General features: G+C 40.9%; 1 protein-coding gene across 1 annotated transcript in view; it reads left to right on the top strand.

Annotated features, from left to right (window-relative positions):
• Positions 1-14042, top strand: part of lds (transcription termination factor lodestar) — a 109076-nt gene extending 95034 nt beyond the window's left edge. Inside the window, exons 18-21 of the mRNA XM_076173191.1 lie at positions 7142-7345; positions 10874-11080; positions 11431-11588; positions 12169-14042. Of these exons, the coding sequence (XP_076029306.1) occupies positions 7142-7345; positions 10874-11080; positions 11431-11588; positions 12169-12319 (720 nt within the window). The 3' untranslated portion in view covers positions 12320-14042. The remainder of the gene's footprint in view (positions 1-7141; positions 7346-10873; positions 11081-11430; positions 11589-12168) is intronic.
• The last annotated feature ends 4873 nt before the right edge of the window (positions 14043-18915 follow it).

Here is an 18915-nt window from a genome sequence, read left to right as displayed (position 1 = left end):
TAGACATAGTGCAAGAAAGAAATGGATGGGCTGATTGTGCATTCCTAGACTTGCAAAAAGCCTTTGACAAAGTACCACACAGAAAACTACTAAAAAAACTGGAACACATAGGAGGAATACAGGGAAACCTACTAAAATGGATAGAGGACTTTCTGACTGGTAGAAAGATGAGAGTAGTGCTCAGAGAAAAATATTCAGACTGGAAAGAGGTGATCAGTGGAGTACCGCAAGGATCTGTGCTGGCACCAATAATGTTTGCTATCTATATGAATGACATGGATGAGGACGTGAACTGCTACATGAGCTTCTTTGCCGATGACGCCAAACTGCTAAGGAAAATAGAAACTGATGAGGACTGTGAAGCACTGCAAGAAGACCTAAATAGGGTATGGAACTGGAGTCAGAAATGGGAAGTGGACTTTAATACGAAGAAGTGTAGCATAATGGAGTTTGGAAAAAGCAAAAACAGAATATCAGGAAAATATACAATTGGAACCAAAGAAGTAAAGAAAGTAGGATCCGAAAAAGATTTGGGAGTAATTATCACGAACGACTTGTCCTATGATATACAGATTAACAAAATTGTCGGGGAGACTTACAACTTGCTAAGATCAATAAAAGTGGCGTTTACATACTTGGACGAAGACATGATGAAAAAAATATTGGTTACATTGATAAGGCCTAGATTAGAGTATGCAGCGACATTGTGGTCCCCCAGTACCAAAAAGAATATAAAGAAAATAGAAAGAATCCAAAGAGCAGCTACAAAAATGGCACCTGCACTTGCAAACCTATCATACGAAGAGAGATTGGCTAAACTGGAGTTACCGACACTGGAGCAAAGAAGAGAGAGAGGTGACCTATTGACCATCTACAGAATCATGAAAGGCACAGAGGTACTCGATAGTGAGAACTTACTTAACTGGGACAAAAGAAACACAAGAGGACATGGAAAGAAAATAAAAAAACATAGCTATAGAAGAGAACTGAAGAAAAACAGTTTTCCTCATAGAGTTTTGGACACTTGGAACAAACTGGACAATGAAATAGTATGCGCAAAAACCATTCATGAGTTTAAAAACAAACTAGACACTGCAAGATACAAAGGCGGGACAACACGAGCATAGCTCCCCTTCCCGCAAAATACAACTAGGTAAATACAACTAGGTAAATACAGAGGAAGACTGTGAATCACTACAGAAAGGCCTGGATAAAGTCTAGGAATGGAGTCAAAAGGGTGAAGTGAACTTCAACATCGAAATGTAGTATAATGTAGTTTGGAAAAAAATTAAAAATAGAATATTAGTACATACATATACCAAGGCATTTTCCCCCTTACAAGGGGGATAGCCAAAAAGAAAAAGGCATAAAATCATTTCCACCCATTCCATCCCTGAATACACTCCACACCCCTCCACCCTCCCTCTTATCTTAGCACCTCCTGAATGACGGGTCATCCCTGCACCTTGTCCACTGCCCTGGGTCAGAAGCAGTGTCGCAAGACACAGCACATCCACAGCAAGGCCGCTTCATTAAATCGGCGACCCCCCTCTCCGTTCCCCCATTGCATAAAAAGAGAAGACGGGGAGAAATACCTTCAGGCTGCGTCAAATTTTCCTCACACATACTACCTCACCCACCATCCCCCACCCATTCCACCTCATGCAATCACATCATCCATATACAACCATTCTCCATTCACCCCTGTCTTCTGTCCTCTCCCTTCCTTCCTCAACAGACATTCCCCTCTTCCCCAAAGCCCCCTTCACCCCATCCATCCACCTCATCCCAGGACGTCCCCTCATGTTCACTCCCTCCACATCTGCCTTCTGTACCTCTTTTACCAGTCTTTCTTCACTCATTCTTTCCATGTGTCCAAACCATCCTAATATTCTTTCATCAACCCTATCTCCCAGCTCCTTTTCCACTCCTGTTCTCCTGTTCTCCTCCTCACCTCCTCATTTCTCACTCTATCTAGCCTAGTAACCCCCATCATACTTCTCAGACACCTCATCTCAAACACATTCAAACTCCTTCTCTCTTCTTCGCTTATGTTCCATGTTTCTGCCCCATACAGTGCTGTTGGCACAATCACTCCTTCATATAGTCTCCTCTTAGCATCCATTCCCAAATGTCTATTCCTCATTACACGCTTTAATCCACTAAGGCATTTACTCGCTTCTCTCAATCTACATTCTACCTCCACCTTCACTTCACCTTTTCCTGCCACATTTGCACCCAAGTATCTAAAACTATCCACTTCCTCCAGTCGCTCTCCCTTAATGCTCACTTTCAGTCTACTGCCACTTTCACCCCTTGTACATCTCATCACCTTACTTTTACCCACATTTATCTTTATCTTTCTTCTATCACATACTCTCCCAAACTCGGCCACCAACTTCCTCAATCCCTCCTCCGATCCTGCCACAAGCGCAGTGTCGTCAGCAAACAACAGCTGGCTCACCTCCCACTTTTCTCCATTTTCTTTAACCATCTCCAATCCCTGACCCACTACCCTTGCATTTACCTTTCGCACCACCCCATCCATGTATAAGATGAACAGCCAGGGCGACATAATGCATCCTTGACGAAGTCCCACCTTTACCTCGAACCACTCACTCTCTCCATTTCCAATCCTGACACAAGCTCTACTACTCTCATAAAAACTCTTGACAGCTCCCAGAAGCTTTCCTCCTATCCCTTATATCTGCATAACCTCCCACAGTGCCTTTCTGTCTACCCTATCATAAGCCTTTTCCAGATCCATAAAAGCCCAAAAAACATCCTTCCCCTTTCTTATAGCTTTCTCACATATCTGTCTTACCACAAAGATCTGATCTACACAACCTCTACCTGTCCTAAATCCACACTGTTCCTCACCAATTACTCCTTCTGTTCCTCTCCTAATCCTCTCAATCAAGATCCTCCCATAAGCCTTCCCAACTACACTTAACAAGCTAATCCCTCTGAAATTACTACATTCACACTTGGTACAAAGGAAGTTAAAAAAGTAAACTCGGAAAGGTACCTGGGAGTAATTATCAGCAAAGACATATCACCAGACAAGTATATCAATACAATAGTTGGAGAAATCTTCAATTTAATAAGATCAGTGAAAGTGGCCTTTGACTACTTGGACGAGGAAATGGTAAAGAAAATATTAGTTACACTGATAAGACCAAGATTGGAGTATGTTGTGACACTATGGACACCCAGTACTAAAAAGAATATAAAAAAATTAGAAAGAATTCAAAGAGCTGCAACAAAGTCAGCATCAACTCTCTCTAAATTGACAAGTGAACAAAGATTGTCCAAATTGGAACTACCAACCCTGATACAAAGAAGAGAAAGAGGAGATCTACTGACCATCTACAGAATTATGAAAGGGATGGAAGTCCTCAACAGAGATGATTTGATAAAGTGGGATAAGAGAAAAACAAGAGGACATGAAAAGAAACTCAAAAAGGAGTTATAGAAGAGATCTGAAAAAGAATAGTTTCCCACACAGAGTGGTGGATATTAATACCTGAGGCATCAAACAGAGCTAAAGTAATAAATACTCACATAATTCACTGCCAATTTTTCAAATCAACATTACTGAAGCATTCATTAGAATCTACATACATAGACATAAAGTAATAGATACACACAAAACTGAATCCACAACCAAATCTTCAAATCCACATAGATCAACCTAAATAACGATACATTCAGCCAACAGCTATATACAAACAATCAAATAATAGACAGACTCTCAGTACATAAATAAAGAGAGGATTCAGTACATAATACCAAGCACTATGTAAATATATAAATTCTCAGAAATATAGAAATAAATAATTACATACCCTGTCTGGGTATTGGCTGCATGTTATTGTGGGGTTAAAAGCTGCTAAGTAGCATGCAGCTGATACTTTAGGGTCTGTATGGGGTGCCACTATGACAAAGTCATTTATGTACATAATGAACAGTAGGGGACCCAAAACAGAGCTCTGGAGGACCCCACTAGAAACACTCCCCCACCAGGATTTTACACCATTTATGGTGACACAGTGTTTTCTGTCTTTGATCCAAGCTCCCATCCATTCTAACACTTTTTCTCCTATGCCATGGCCTTTGATTTTATTTAGTAGTCTCTGGTGGGGCACCTTGTTGAATGCCTTATATCTTCACTGTAAAAGGATAGAAGATTAGTCACACATAACTTGCCCTTGGAGAAACCATGCTGTGTGTCACGAATCAAATTATGTCTCTTGATGTGATCTCTGAGTCTGTTAATTATTATTGATTCAAGCATTTTACCTACAACTAATGTCAAACTGATTGGCCTGTAGATGCATATAGATGACTTATCTCCCTTCTTAAAAACAGGAACATTTGCCTACCCCTAAGCAATAGGCACAAAACCAGTGTCTACCGGCTTATTAAATATTTCTGTTAACTGGTCGCAGATTTCAAATTTACACTCTTTAAGCACTCTCGGAATTTTTTTTATCTGGACCCGGGAAATTTGTAGCTTTAAGTCATTCAATCTGCTTGACTACCTCTACCCTACTAATGCTGATATTAGTCTGTTTTCTTTATCCCCACTGAAAATTGGATTGCAGTCGGTACCTTATCTAACCACTACTTAATAAACACTAAGAGAAAATACTTGTTAAACGCCTCACTCATTTTTTCCTCCGATTCTATCATAACATTTTCATCAATTTCAATTTGGCCTATCCTTTCTTTATTTTTTGTTCTGTAAAGATGAAATAGCCCATTTGGGTTGGATATTACCTGTCTGGCAACCTTAATTTCATAGTTACATTTCGCTGTGTATGTATTCTTTTTAACTAGTCTTGCCGTATCGTTATATTTGGATCTGAGATGTGTTTCCCTGTTTTTTATTCTTATGTAAAGTCCTCTTTTCATTCGGATCTCATGTTTCAGCCTGTCATCCGTTTGGGAGTATTACCATTCTTCCATAATGACTCGAGGGGAATAAATTTATTTTGTGCATGTAGAATTAAAGCTGTTAGGTTACTATACATTTCATCCAAGTCACTGACCGGCCGTTAACCACTTCGGTACGGGACTTAAATCTCGCGGGGCAGCAGCCAATGCCAGCCGTATGACGTGTCGTAATAATACTCGCATCATAAAATATAGTCACCGCTTATATCGATCGTTCTCTCTTTCACCCGCGAATTTTGAAAACCACAGAGAATGGGATTCAGGGCGCATTTGGGAGAATGTAAAAACACAGGGGCGACTACAATAAATATAATCAAGACGCCGATATGGCAGCGTCGCGAATCCACTTGCTCCTCATGACGCCTACGTGTGCGGCACCGTATGGAAGGGTTAACCCCGAGCTGGCAAGTGACCTGACCCAAGGTACACATATTACCCTCCATGACCCAACCCCTGACTGCGCTAATGACATCCGGACTGACCATGTATCACCCCATCACAGATACAGGAAGGAAGAGAGAAGAATGAAGATAGGGGTGAGTGGAGAATGGTTGTGTATGGATGATGCTGTGATGCATGGAAGGGAGTGAGTAGGGGATGAGGGTTGAGGGAGTATGTATGGATGATATTTTGATGCAGCCTGAAGGGATTTCTCCCTGCCTTCTCTTTTCTGCATGAGGGGATGGAGAGGAGGGTCGCCTATTAACCACTTCCATACGGTGACGCCTACGTAGGCGGCGTGAGGAGCAAATGGGTACTCGATGATGCCGACGTCGCCATCTTGATTATATTTATTGTAGTCATACCTACATAATTTCCATTCTCTCTAAACTGGCTTCATCAATTTTCTATGGTTATCAAAATACACGGGTGAAAGAGAACGAACAATTGAGCACTGACTTTATTTTTTATAATGCGATTATTATGACGCAACATCGCACGTCGGGCAGCTAATGCTGCCAGACGTGTGATGTGCCCCGGAGTGAAGAGGTTGAATGAAGCAGCCTTGCTGTGGATGTGCTGTGTCTTACTACATTGCTTCTGACCCAGGGCAATGGGCGAGATGCAGGGATGATCTATCATCTAGGAGGAGCCAAGAAAAGAGGGAGGGAAGAGTGGTGAATGGGAGTGGAGTAAGTGGGGATGAAATGGGTGGGAAAGGATTATGCCTTTGACTTTTGCTACCTGCCTTGTAGGGGGGAAAAGCAATTGGTATGTATGTATTTATGTATATATTAATACATATATATAAATCCAGTCCCTATATTTGAATTATTTAAATTAGAGCTGTTTGATGTAGTGAATGCCTGTTTCAATTTCATGTAAAGAACATCACTTAACCTGTTAAGCATCACCCGCTGCTACCATTGGCACTTTGACAGTGTCACCCTCTTTCAAGTGTAGGGCACTTTTTGTTGTTGTTGTTGCTATTACTCATTTCTTATGAACTTGTTTGCTTTTGTTTTATAATTTTTGTATTTTTCAAACTATTTGTCTATTTTGACATAAATATACATATTTAGTCAATGTTGGAATAATGAACAAATTAGGGAAAAGAAAAAAAATTACTTGATTTCTTTTTATTAAAAAAAATGCTAAATTCAATGACAAGAAAATGGAGAAAAGGACACACACACACACACACACACATGAAAAATCCAGAAAAACGAAAGTAATTGTCCCTTTTTTTAATATCTCAAGGAAATATGAAAATATAATTCTATGAATGCTCATCGCATACTGAAAACGTTTCTTTGCTACCTTCTAGCAAACCAGCAAAAGTTGCCACAAACTTCAAGATGCACTCAGAATGTTGTCAGATGATGTTCCTGTAGTTTTCTATATGTATAAACATGATATGATGTCAGAAACAGCTTGAAAGGAGCTTTTAAAGTTGAGAACGGTATATACTGTTGAGTGCAATTGTGGAAAGAAATTGGAAAACCGCATAAGCAGTTGCAGACGCTTAACAGGTTAACTAATAACTGATACCTCAGTTTAGTAGGTGCTGAACTTGATGAAAGGGTCTGTATTTTATTTACAGCTGACAGAATTTCCAGACCATATTAATCTAATCTTGTCACATTCTAAATTTACCTTAAAGTTGCAGGTGCTGATTTGTGTTATTTTTTGTTGTTCATTTTGTATGCCCTTAGGTGCTTCATGTACATATTTCCTACAGATGGCCGATTCAGATACCTGTGAGTTAGATGGTTTTGATACCCCAAATAGCAGTGGTTCACTGGATGTAGATCTTGCTACCCAAATGAATGAGATGAGTCTTCATGAGCCAGCAGAATCAAAACAAGAAGTGGATCAGAGCATTCGTGAGAAAGTCTTGTGTTTAAACAACCCATTGTTCAAGACCGAAACAAAAAGCTCTAAGGTTAGTGTTTGACTCAGTTGCCTTATTAAGGTTATTCTTCTTGGATTTATCTAGTTAATGTTAAAGTAATAGATGAGCCAGTAGCTAATACAATTAGGAAGTATGGTGTACCTGATAGAAATGAAAGTGGAAAGAAAATGCTGGAGATGGGTATGTAAAGAGGATAGATCATTGCAATTACTGAGCTAAAGAAAAAATATGTACATAAATATATATGGGTCGGAGTGGTTAGTGGTATCATTGTTGAAAGTTCTTCATACCACCCACTTACCAACCCTTGTTTTCCATTCCAATCAACTAAGTGAATTGGCAAAGCAACTGAGAAAATATTAATGCACTATGTAATGGTGTCCATAAAATATGTGGAGTAAAAGATGTAAATGTTTTGAGGGAAGAAAGTGGATTAATGTCTGATCATCATCTGTTAGAAGGATTGAAAGTGAATGTGATGTGGAGAAATGAAAGGGAGGCAGAGTGAGTGGAGTGAGAAAGGGAAATACTATAAGTACCATGTGAATCAGAGGAATATGTAGAATAAATTTAAAGAAAGGGTGGAAGATCAATCAGTCAATCTGTTGTCTCTGGTCTCTCTCACAGAAGACCCATGGCCTTCAGGTAACTAGCAACAGCCTCCAGGAAGATTCTTAAATCACTTAGGGAAGATGCATTGTGTTGTTGTATAATGATTGTTAGTGTGGTTGCATCTGGTGAATTTTGAATTTATGCCAAGGCCTATTCTGTGTTGGTACTGTTCCAGTGCTTGATGGTGCCCTGAGCAAAATTGTGGCAGTGTAGTTCTTACAAGATATGAGAGGGTTTTTTCTACGAGACTTATGTGTACTACATTGCTTCTTGTCCAAGCAGTGGGTTAGAGACAGGGATGACCATGTTTCTTTGAGGAACCAAGATGAAAGGTAAAGAGATGGATAATGGATGGAATTGGGATGGATGAGGTGGGTTCGTGCCTTGGCTGGTTACCTCCCTTATAATGGGGAAGATGCCTTTGGTATATAGATAGCCTATGTCTGTGGCCCTAAGGGTGGAAAAGATAGTGGAAAAAGAATATGTGTTTTAAGGAGGAAGTTTTGAAGTGTGTGAAAAAATACATGAGATGAAGTGAATGGCTGGAAGTAGGAGTGGTGAGCGGTAATGACTGAGAAGAGGTGTTTATCAAATCTTTTTACCATAATAGAGGTAGCCAGCCAGGTATGAATCCAGCCCCCAACTATCCCATATCCATCCAACATCCACTTGTTCTCCTTTTATCTTAGCTCCTTGTGGATGAAGGTTCATCTCTGCCAGCCACCCACTGCCTAGGTCAGAAGCAATACAGCAAGATGCAGCACACCTATGGCTGGGCCTGACAGCCTAAGATGGTTTACTCCCACTGCTTCATTTATATGGTGACACTCCCTCGTTGCCCTATTGTGTGTAAATAGAGGAGACAAAGAGAAAACCCTCTGAGCCACATCAATATATTGTCCATTCACAAAGGTGTGTACAGTGGTTTATATAGAGGTAGTCTGCCAGGGCCATGGTGGACCAGTGGAATGTCGAAAATGGAAACACCCTTAAGGGGGGTGAGTTTTTGTGCCATTTGAATGTGCTGCCTGCCATCATTGTGTTGTGGGTGAAGCTAATCATCCTGCCAGAAACCAATATGCTCAGTTGTTCATGCCACCATGGGGGGAGGATTTGTGCCACAAGTGTCCTGTGTGTCCCTGCCTCTCATCCTCCACTGCAGCCCCTTGTAACCCCCCCAGTGTTGTTGTTGTTGTCGTTCCCTAGACTGTCTGTCCGAGCAGTCCCGTCTCCCCAAGGAAGGCCACAGCCGAAACTGGGTTTTCCCACAAATCCTTTATAGAGTGTATGTTGTGTTGTTTGCGTGCATGATTGTGTATAATGCAGTCTTCCATTATGTGTTGTATGGTATGGGGTGAAGTGTTACATCCTGGGCAGCTGTTCACAACACGGTCGTCCAGCCTCTTCTGGTAGATTTGAAGTGCTGGGTGGTGACCGCATCGCAGTCTGGCCAAGTGGACTCTGTCCTTTCGTGGGAGAGAGGATTCAGAAGGGTGGATATCAGGGGGTCTGGCATGCAGCAGTGTGTTGTCTTTCAGTGTGTTAATGGAGCGGTGAGTGATATGATTATGAATATGTTTCCGGAGGCTGGTATTTGGTGGTTGTGAAGGAAGAGAAGAGAGTATCTGTGCGTAATAAAGGTCTTTGGGTGTAGTGAATATGGGTTCTGATAAGGATTTATTGCAAGAAACCATTGCCCAGGTCTTGGCCTTAAGAAATCCAGTCTTACAATGAAGGAAATAGTTGAACAGGTTGGTATGTGTTCACAAAACGTTAGACATTGGGTTGTCAAGTTTCACCCGGATGGCTTCTCCACTCCCACTCAGATAAAGGGGGAAAGGCACTGAAAACCAGTAAAAGGTGCCAAGACAATTATAAAACATTAGGTTCAGTCTCATCCATGAGTGACTGCAAGGAAAGTAACCCTGAATTGTTTGGCAAGGTGTCAATCCAAACTGTGAATCGTAGGATTGCAGCGCTTATACTTAAGTCACTGACATGTCAAGAAGCCTCTTCTCACCCTTAAACCGAGGCACAGTAGTCGCTTTTGCCCATAAATATAGTAATTGGGATAGTGACAAGTGGCCGAGTGTACTGTGGGGCAATGAATCCACCTTTACAGTGTCTGACAGTAGAGGTGGAAATGTGTATCAGCAGCCCTGAAGTGACCCTCTTGACTTATGCTTCATCCAAGCTACTGTAAAACACCCAGACTTGTTTATGGTATGGGGTGCATTTACTGAGTATGGCAGCACTAAACTTCAAGTGCTTCCTAAATATCAAACATAAACCTTGTATGTTTCTCTCATTTTCTCCCAGTATTATACAGTATTTTTGTAATGAAATTTGTTGTATATTTATTTTGCCATTGCTGTTACGTAAGTATTACCTTACCTTACCGGGGTGCCGTATCGACTTGGATGTTGGCCACCATGGAACTCCATTCCTGTCTGCACATGGCTCTTCTTAACAAGATGGCATTTGTTATTTCTTCTCCTTCAAACGTCCTTAATCCGTCTACATATTTTATGCGTGGTCTTCCTCTTGACCTCTTTCCTTCTATTTTTCCTGTTAGGCACGTATGTTCTAATTGTTGTTTTCTCATGACATGTTCTACAAAGTGTAACTGTCTTTTCCTGATGGTTGTTAATATTTCCCTCTGTGTTCCTATTTGCTGCAGTATTTCTTCGTTTGTTTTAAATTCTGTCCATGAAATTTTCAGCATCCTTCTCCAAATCCACATTTCTACTGCTTTTATCCTGTCCTTCATTTGTTTACTAATTGTCCAAATATTACTAATTGACAAAATATACTTGAGTATATTTTGTCATTAATCAATTAATCAATCAACTGATTTATTTGTCCTCATCGTTTTCAGTAAAGCAATACTACATCATGATAACCATGTACATTTATTTCTGAGAATCATTCACTTTTATTCCTCAGATACGAAAGATTGAAGAAGAACTTGCAAAATTGAAAGACAGTGGTGAAAAAGCAGTGATTGTGTCTCAGTGGACTTCTTTATTAGAAATTGTCAGGTCACATCTGTGTAACTCAGGCTTCAGATGTCATGCTATCACTGGGCAAGTCAATGTTAAAGAAAGAGGCGGCATTGTGGATGACTTCAATAACAATAGAAAAGGACCACAGGTTTGTCAATATAATAGTTTTTGGTGCCAAGTGAGGATATGAATCATTATACAACTCATAAAAGGAAGTTGGAATTATATTTTCTATTCATCACATTAGAGTATAATGGAAATGGGCATTCTCTTGTTATGGTTACTGTGTTAAAAGATTAATTCAGCTATAAGACTGCAATAATCTTTAGTTAACTACTGAAATTGGTGCTATAGAACAAAAAGAACAACAATAGTGGTAATATAATTTTCTCACCCTTTTGAATATTTTAGAAATGTTGCATAATGACGTGAAAAAAGGAAAACGAAAAAAAAAAAAAAAATCCTGTGGAACTTCAGATATTGAAATATTTGCTCCAGGTAATGCTTCTTTCACTGGCTGCTGGTGGTGTTGGTCTCAATTTAATTGGAGCCAATCATTTGTTCCTGCTTGACATTCATTGGAATCCCCAGATGGAGGCACAGGCGTGTGACCGTATCTATAGGGTCGGGCAAAAGAGAGAAGTCTTTATTCATAGGTAAGAATGACAAAATATAATAAATAATGAAACCTCACTAATTCCTGTGGGTGGTCTTGGTTTATGAAAACAATACAATTTTGAGGACTATAGTGTCAAACCTATTTATTAATTGCCATTCAGATTTATTTCATGCACCCACCCACACATTCATCCACTTGAAAAATACCTCTTATATGATTCTCTCATCCTACTTTGTAACCAATCTGTGAATGCATGAAAAGTAGAAAATATGTAGTAATGTATGTGCCTCCCTCATCCTCTCTTCACTCCTGACACCCTCCCATAATCAAACTTGCCCCTCCCCTTCAACTTGTTGTTTCACTCAATGCCAACACATCATTCTTCTCACAGACATAATGCTTATCTCTTACCTTTTACTCTCATCTGTACCACATCCACACACATTAAAAGACCCAAACCTTGGGGTTCTGGTTTGATTTTTTTTGGGGGGGCTACAAAGAGTAGGATGCTTAGTCCTATACCCATACCATTTTTGTCACCTTTTATAACTTGGAAAAGGGATGCGTACATGAACATGATATAATTTATGTTTTTATTTATTTTAATTAATTTACAGGTTTATCATCGAAAACAGTGTGGAAGAAAGAATACTTGACCTGCAGAAGAAGAAAATCCAGTTGGCAGGCGATGTGATGTCTGGAGCACAAAGAAAGACTGTACAGAAACTCACCCTGGATGATATCAAAGCACTCTTCAATGTCCAATAGATCTTCATTGGGTTGCTACCCTATTGTTACCAGAAACAATAGATTTGGAATTCATATAAATTCTGTGTATAATAAGATGCCACCATGCTTGTCATAAAAAGTATCTAATGGGGGGTGAAGGTTTAAGGGGACTGGAGATTCCCCTTTCTGCATTTTTCTCACGAGTCTGGGCTTGTTTCAACAATATTTAATGTATATAAAAAGGGTGTGTGATTTGACTTGGCCACCTTTGTAAAGGAGAACAGGTCTTATGCATGTATGTGGGTGTATATATATATATATATATTTCAAGGGTTTCTTCACCCATATAAGGGAAATAGCCAAGTCAGAGGCATGCACCCATTCCCACCTATTCCACTCTCATCCACCACTTCTTTCTGTCTCTTAAATTCCAAGTTTCCACCCCATACAGTGTCATAGGCACAATCACCCTCTTCTTATAATCATCTCTGTGCATCCATTCCCAGATGCCTACATCTTATGCCATTTTTCAATTTCCCAAGAAATTTTTTTTGCTTCCCTCAATCTACAGTTTACATCCACCCCCATCACAATTTTCTCTGCAATACCTCCCACAGTGCCTTAATGTCCACCGTCATAAGCCTTCTCCAAATCTATAAATGCCCAAATAATATCCTTACCTTTTGCCAGTTTTCTCACAAATATGCCTTGCCACAAAAATCTGATCCACGCATCTACTCGCAGAGCTCCTCACCAACAACTCCCCATTTTTCCTCTCCTAATACTCTCAAAACCTTCCCATAAGCTTTCCCAACTACACTCAACAAACTGGTCTCTTTAAAACTACAACACAATTTGTCCCTTTTTCCTTTTTAAAGTGGAACTATACAGGCCACTATAATTGTATTTTTAACACTGCATGATACCTATCCAACCAAGGTGCCTTACTAGCTCTCATTATTTTCAAAGCTCCTTGTACCTCATCTTTTCTTACATATCTTCCACTTTCCACTCCCATCACCATAATTTTCTTAGCACCTCCCACTGTCACAATCAATCCCTCCCTATACTCCTCCATACTGTACAGCTAAAATACTCAACCCATCTTCCCAATACACTTTCATTTCTAGTAACATCTGACCATCTGCACCTTTTACCTTTTCCTCTCTGGCTGACTCACCTCCCTCCCCTTCTCTTAACTTCCTTAAAAAAAAATATATATATATATCATAATTCCCTGGTTCTAATCATCTCAAACATCATACACCTTATTACTAATCAGTTGCCAGTTATTTGGGGGCTTTGGGTCTTGTCTTTGCTTTGCTGTTGCATATATTTTCTTATTTCATTCAGTTATCTTGACATATAGAAAACCAACCAATCTCAAGTGAATGCCCCAAACTTTGTAAAACTGGGGTCATTGACCCTTTTTCCATTGTACATGTAAAACTATATACAAGCCATGTGTTGTAGGTAGGGTGGTAGAAATAAATATATGATTTTCACTCTTTATTATAAAGTTACAAATTGGGAGCAAAACAAGAAAAGATGAGGTACATACATATACTAAAAGCTTTTTTCTCCTTTACAAGAGAGGTAGCCAAAGTCCACTCCTATCCATTTCATCCCCACATACTCCAATCCCATTCACCACCCCTTTCCCTCCTGGATGAAGGATCATCCCAACATCATGTCCACTGCCTTGGGTCAGAAGCAATGCAGCAACATCCACGGCAAGGCCACTTCACTTAACTGGTGACCCCCCCCCTCCTCTCCATCCCCTCATGCTTGAGAAGAAATCCCTCATCCCCCACCCACTCCCATGCATCCATACACAACCATTCTCCATTTACCCCTATCTTCTCCATTCCCCGATAGAAAGTACCCTATTTCCCAATATCTCTGTTACCCCATCCATATCAACCTTGGTCGCCCACTCCTGTTCGCTCCCCCCACCTCTGTCTTCCACACCTTTTATACTAACCTTTCTTCATTTATTCTTTCCATCTGCCCAAACCATCCCAGAACTCATCAACCCAACTCCCTTTCCACCCCTGCTTTCCTCCTCACCTCCTTGTTTCTCACACTATCCAGCCTAGTAACCCCTATTATACTTTTCAGGTATTTCATCTAAACACATTTAAAATTCTTTCTTCCTCTCTTATATTCCATGTTTCTGCCCCCCATACAATGCTGTCACCACAATCACTCCTTTATACAATCTCCTCATTACACTTTTTAATACCCCAAGGCATTTCCTTGCTTCTCTCAATCTACATTCTACCTCCACTCCTCCCTTTCCCACTACATTTGCACCCAAGTTTCTAAAGCTATCCACTTCCAATTTGCTGCCATCCTCTCCCCTTGTACATTTCATCACCTTACCTTTATCCACATTTATCTTCAACTTTCTTCTTTTGCTCACCTTCCCAAACTCCATCACTAACTTCCTTAATTCCTCCTCTGATCCTGCTAAAGTCCAATGCCATCAGCAAACAACAACTGGCCTATCTCCCATTTTCTTAACCATCTCCAGTTCCTGGCCCATCACCCTTGCGTTTACCTCTTGCACCACCCCATCCATGTATAAATTGAACAGCCAAGGCATAATCCCTGGCATAGTCCCACCTTTACCTCAAACCACTTACTCTCTATTTCTAATTCTAACACAGGCTCTCCTACTATCATAACACTCTTGACCACTCTTAACAGTTTTCCTCCTATCCCATATATCTGAAATACTCCCAAAGTGCCTTCTTGTCTATCTTATAAGCCTCTTCCAGATCTCTAAAGGCCCAAAAAAATCCTACTTTTTCCTAAATGTTTCTCACAAATCTGCCTTAACACAAAAATCTGATCTACACAACCCCTACCTGTCCTAAACCCACCAATTGCTCCTTTTGTTCCTCTCCTAATCCTTTCAATCAAAACCCCTCCCAATTACACTCAACAAACTGATCTCTCTGAAACTAATACACTCGCACTTGTCCCCCTTTTCCCTTGAAAAACAGGACCATACAGGCACCTCCTCCTCCAGCACTACCCTCTTTTAGACAAAAGATGAGGTGAAAGCAGTTATTAAAATGATGAGACCAGGTAAGGTACCTGGATTGGATGGGTGTCATGTGGAAAGAGTAAAAAAAAAAAGGGAGATACAGTGATGGCTGGTGAGGTTAATGTTTGTCTAAAAGAGGGTAGAGTGCTGGAAGAGTACATGTATAGTTCTACTTTACAAGGGAAACTGGGACAAGTGTAGCAGTTTCAGAGGGATCAGCTTGTTGAGTGTAGTTGGGAAGGCTTATGGGAGGGTTTTGATTGAAAGGATTGAGAGAAACAGAAGGAGTAATTGGTGAGGAACAGTGTGGGTTTAGGACAAGTAGGGATTGCATGGATCAGATTTTTGTGGTAAGGCAGATAGGTGAGAAAACTTTAGGAAAAGGTAAGGATGGTTTTTGGGCCTTTATGGGTTTGGAAAAGGCTTATGACAGGGTAGACAGGAATGCACTGAGGGAGGTATTGCAGATATATAGGATAAAAAGAAAGCTGTTAAGAGCAGTCAAGCGTTTTTATGAAAGTAATAGAGCCTGTGTTAGAATTAGAAATAGAGAGACCGAGTGGTTTGAGGTAAACGTGGAACTTCTCCAGGGATATGTAATGTCATCATGGCTGTTCAATTTATACATAGGGTGGTGCGACAGGTAAATGTAAGGGTTAGGAGAAAAATGGGAGATACCAGTTGTTTGCTGATGACACTGCACTTGTAGCAGGATCAGAGGAGGGATTAAGGAAATTAGTGATAGTTTGAGAAGGTGTGCAAAAGAAGGAAGTTGAAGATAAATGTGGGTAAAAGTAAGGTGATGAGATGTACAAGGGGAAAGGATGGCAGCAAATTGGAAGTTATTAAGGAAGAAAGATTATAGGAAGTGGACAGCTTTAAATATTTGGGGACGGATGTGGTGGGAAAGGGAGGAGTGGAGGTAGAATGTAGATAGAAAGGATTGGGGGATTAAAAAGTATAATGAGAAATAGGCATTTAGAAATGGATGCTTTCTGAGTGTATTGACAACACTGTGCGAGGGCAGAAACATGGAATAAGAGAGGAAGAGCTTAAATGTGTGTGAGATGAAATGGCATGGGTTATTGGGCTGGATAGAGTGAGAAATGTGGAGGTGAGGAGAGTGGGGGTGGAAAGGGAGTTGGGAGATAGGGTTGATGAAAGAATGAGTGAAAAAAAGATTAGTAAAAGGTGTAGAAGGCAGAGATGGCAACCAAGGATGTAGTTTGAAGGTTTAAAGGGAATTGGGAAAGGGGGATGTCTGTTGAGGAAGGAAGGGGTGAGTGGAGAATGATTGTATATGGATGATGCTGTGATGTGAGGGAGTATATGTGTGGTATTTTGATATAGCTGAAAGGGGGGGGGTCACCAATTAAATGAAGCAGCCTTACTGTGGGTGTGCTGTCTCTTGTTGCATTGCTTCTGATCCAGAGCAGTGGATGACCAGTCATCCAGAAGGAGCCAAGAAAAGAGGGAGGGATGGTGAATGGTAGTGGAGTATGGGGATGAAATGGGTGGGAGTGGCCCTTGGTATATGTACAAATTTCTGCTACACAATCTTTGATTAGTATTTATGCACCCATTTGTTTCCCCTCTTAGGGAATATGAGGAAATCTTGTTTTCTCATTTCTTCAGTATACTGTCATTTACTCTTATCTTCCCCACACTCACTCACTCATCCATTCACCATTTATTTATTTTTATTCAATTTTCTGAAGTTCGTGTGATTCTGAGCCTACTACTTTTTGGAAAGAAAAATGTATTTTGATTTTGTACAAAATAAAAATTTATAGACTTTCATTTCTCGTATTCATCACCTACACATTCATATTTGTGTCCAGACAACCTCACTTTGTGTTGGGTGATGGTTGCTGGGATAATTCAATTATAATAATTAGCACATTTGACTATACAGTAAAACCCCAATTATCCGAAAAACGGGATTATCCGAAATTGATTTGGATAATGTATTTAAATTCAAATTTTTTCTATACTAAAACGTTATAAAACATCAAAAACATGAAAATAAATAAAAGTAACTACATATGTACTATATTAACACATTTAAAATTGATAAGAACAGTTAAAATGAATACGTTTTAAGCGTACTATGTTTAGCGTAGCGTGTGTTTGGTTTCATTGTTTACATCGTCAGTCGGCGGCAGTCGCATCACAGAGTTCACACTGGGCAGTCGCGTTCTACCTGTGCTTCGACCTCACTTCTTTCTACATCACCATGCCGAAAGAAACCGGGAAAAGGAAGAAAGTCGTCCTTACCATACAGCAGAAGCTGGAGATATTGGACAAGCTGAAGGCGGGTCAATCGGGAACGTCCATCACCCACGAATATGGCATTGGGAATGCTACTGTTACGGACATCAAAAAGGCAGGGCCACAGTTAAGGCAGTTCACTCAGAAGCATCTCCCAGCTGTCTTCCACCACAAGAACAAAGATTCAGGACCGAGGACCATGAAACTGGGTAAATACCAAAACCTAGACGAGGCGTTGTTCAAGTGGCAGCAACAGCACGTATCTTCCGGATTGCCAGTGCGGGGTGTAGATCTACAGTCTGCAGCGGAAACCCTGGCAAACGATTTAGGTATTAATGACTTCAGAGCTTCTTCTGGGTGGCTTGTTAGGTTCAGAAAGTGTCATCTTTTAGCAAACAAGAGGGTCTGTGGAGAGACTGCTAGTGCTGCTATCGATGTTGTGGAGCCTTTCATTAACGATTTTTGGAAATTAGTGAGTGACGAAGGACTGCTACCCCATCAACTCTACAATTTTGATGAGACCGGACTATTCTGGAAGGCACTGCCCAACAACACACAGGCAAGCACAGCTGTTAAGGACACGCCAGGAAGGAAGCTGGACAAGGGCCGCATTTCTGTCTTGTTTGGCGCTAATGCTGACGGTACACACCGGGTTACACCATTTGTGGTGGGGAAATCAAGGAGCCCCCGTGTGCTGAAGGACTGCATGGACCACCTGCCTGTCCACTATTTTTCTTCAGCAAAGGCTTGGTTCACCTCCAGCGTTTTCAAGGACGTGTTTCATAAGATCATTGTCCCTTCCATCACCAAGCACCAGATCACCAAACTGAAGACGACACCACACAACGTGAAGGCTTTAATCCTCCTCGACAATGCCCCTGCCCACCCTGCCAAGGAGGATTTAGTGTCACGAGATGGCAGGATCCGTTGCATGTTTTTGCCCGCCAACACCACCTCAATCATCCAGCCAATGGATCAGGGCGTCATACAAGCAGTAAAGATGCGCTACCGCCGGCACTTTATGCAGGAAATTCTGTGTGACGCTCAAGGGGGAAGAAGAAGGAGACACCAGAGCCCAGAGGACAATAGCAATCTACAACCTTGAGAAAGTGTGGAAACAGGTGCCCCCTTCTACATTGGCCAATGCCTGGAATCCCCTGCTACAAGGCCATGAGGATATGTGAAAAGTGTTTGAAGGATTTGATCAGGAGGTGCGAGAGGTGAAGGAGGCCCTGGGTGATTACGAGACAGTTACAGAGGAGGACGTCAAGGAGTGGCTCACTGTGGATGAGGGGGACCCAGGTTACGC

The sequence above is a fragment of the Oratosquilla oratoria genome, chromosome 34, assembly GCF_046742065.1.
Source record: "Oratosquilla oratoria isolate Oo_2021 chromosome 34, ASM4674206v1, whole genome shotgun sequence".
NCBI lineage: Eukaryota > Metazoa > Arthropoda > Malacostraca > Stomatopoda > Squillidae > Oratosquilla > Oratosquilla oratoria.
The sequence above is the reverse complement of the archived record's forward strand: the minus strand, read 5'-3'. Positions and strand labels throughout refer to the sequence as shown.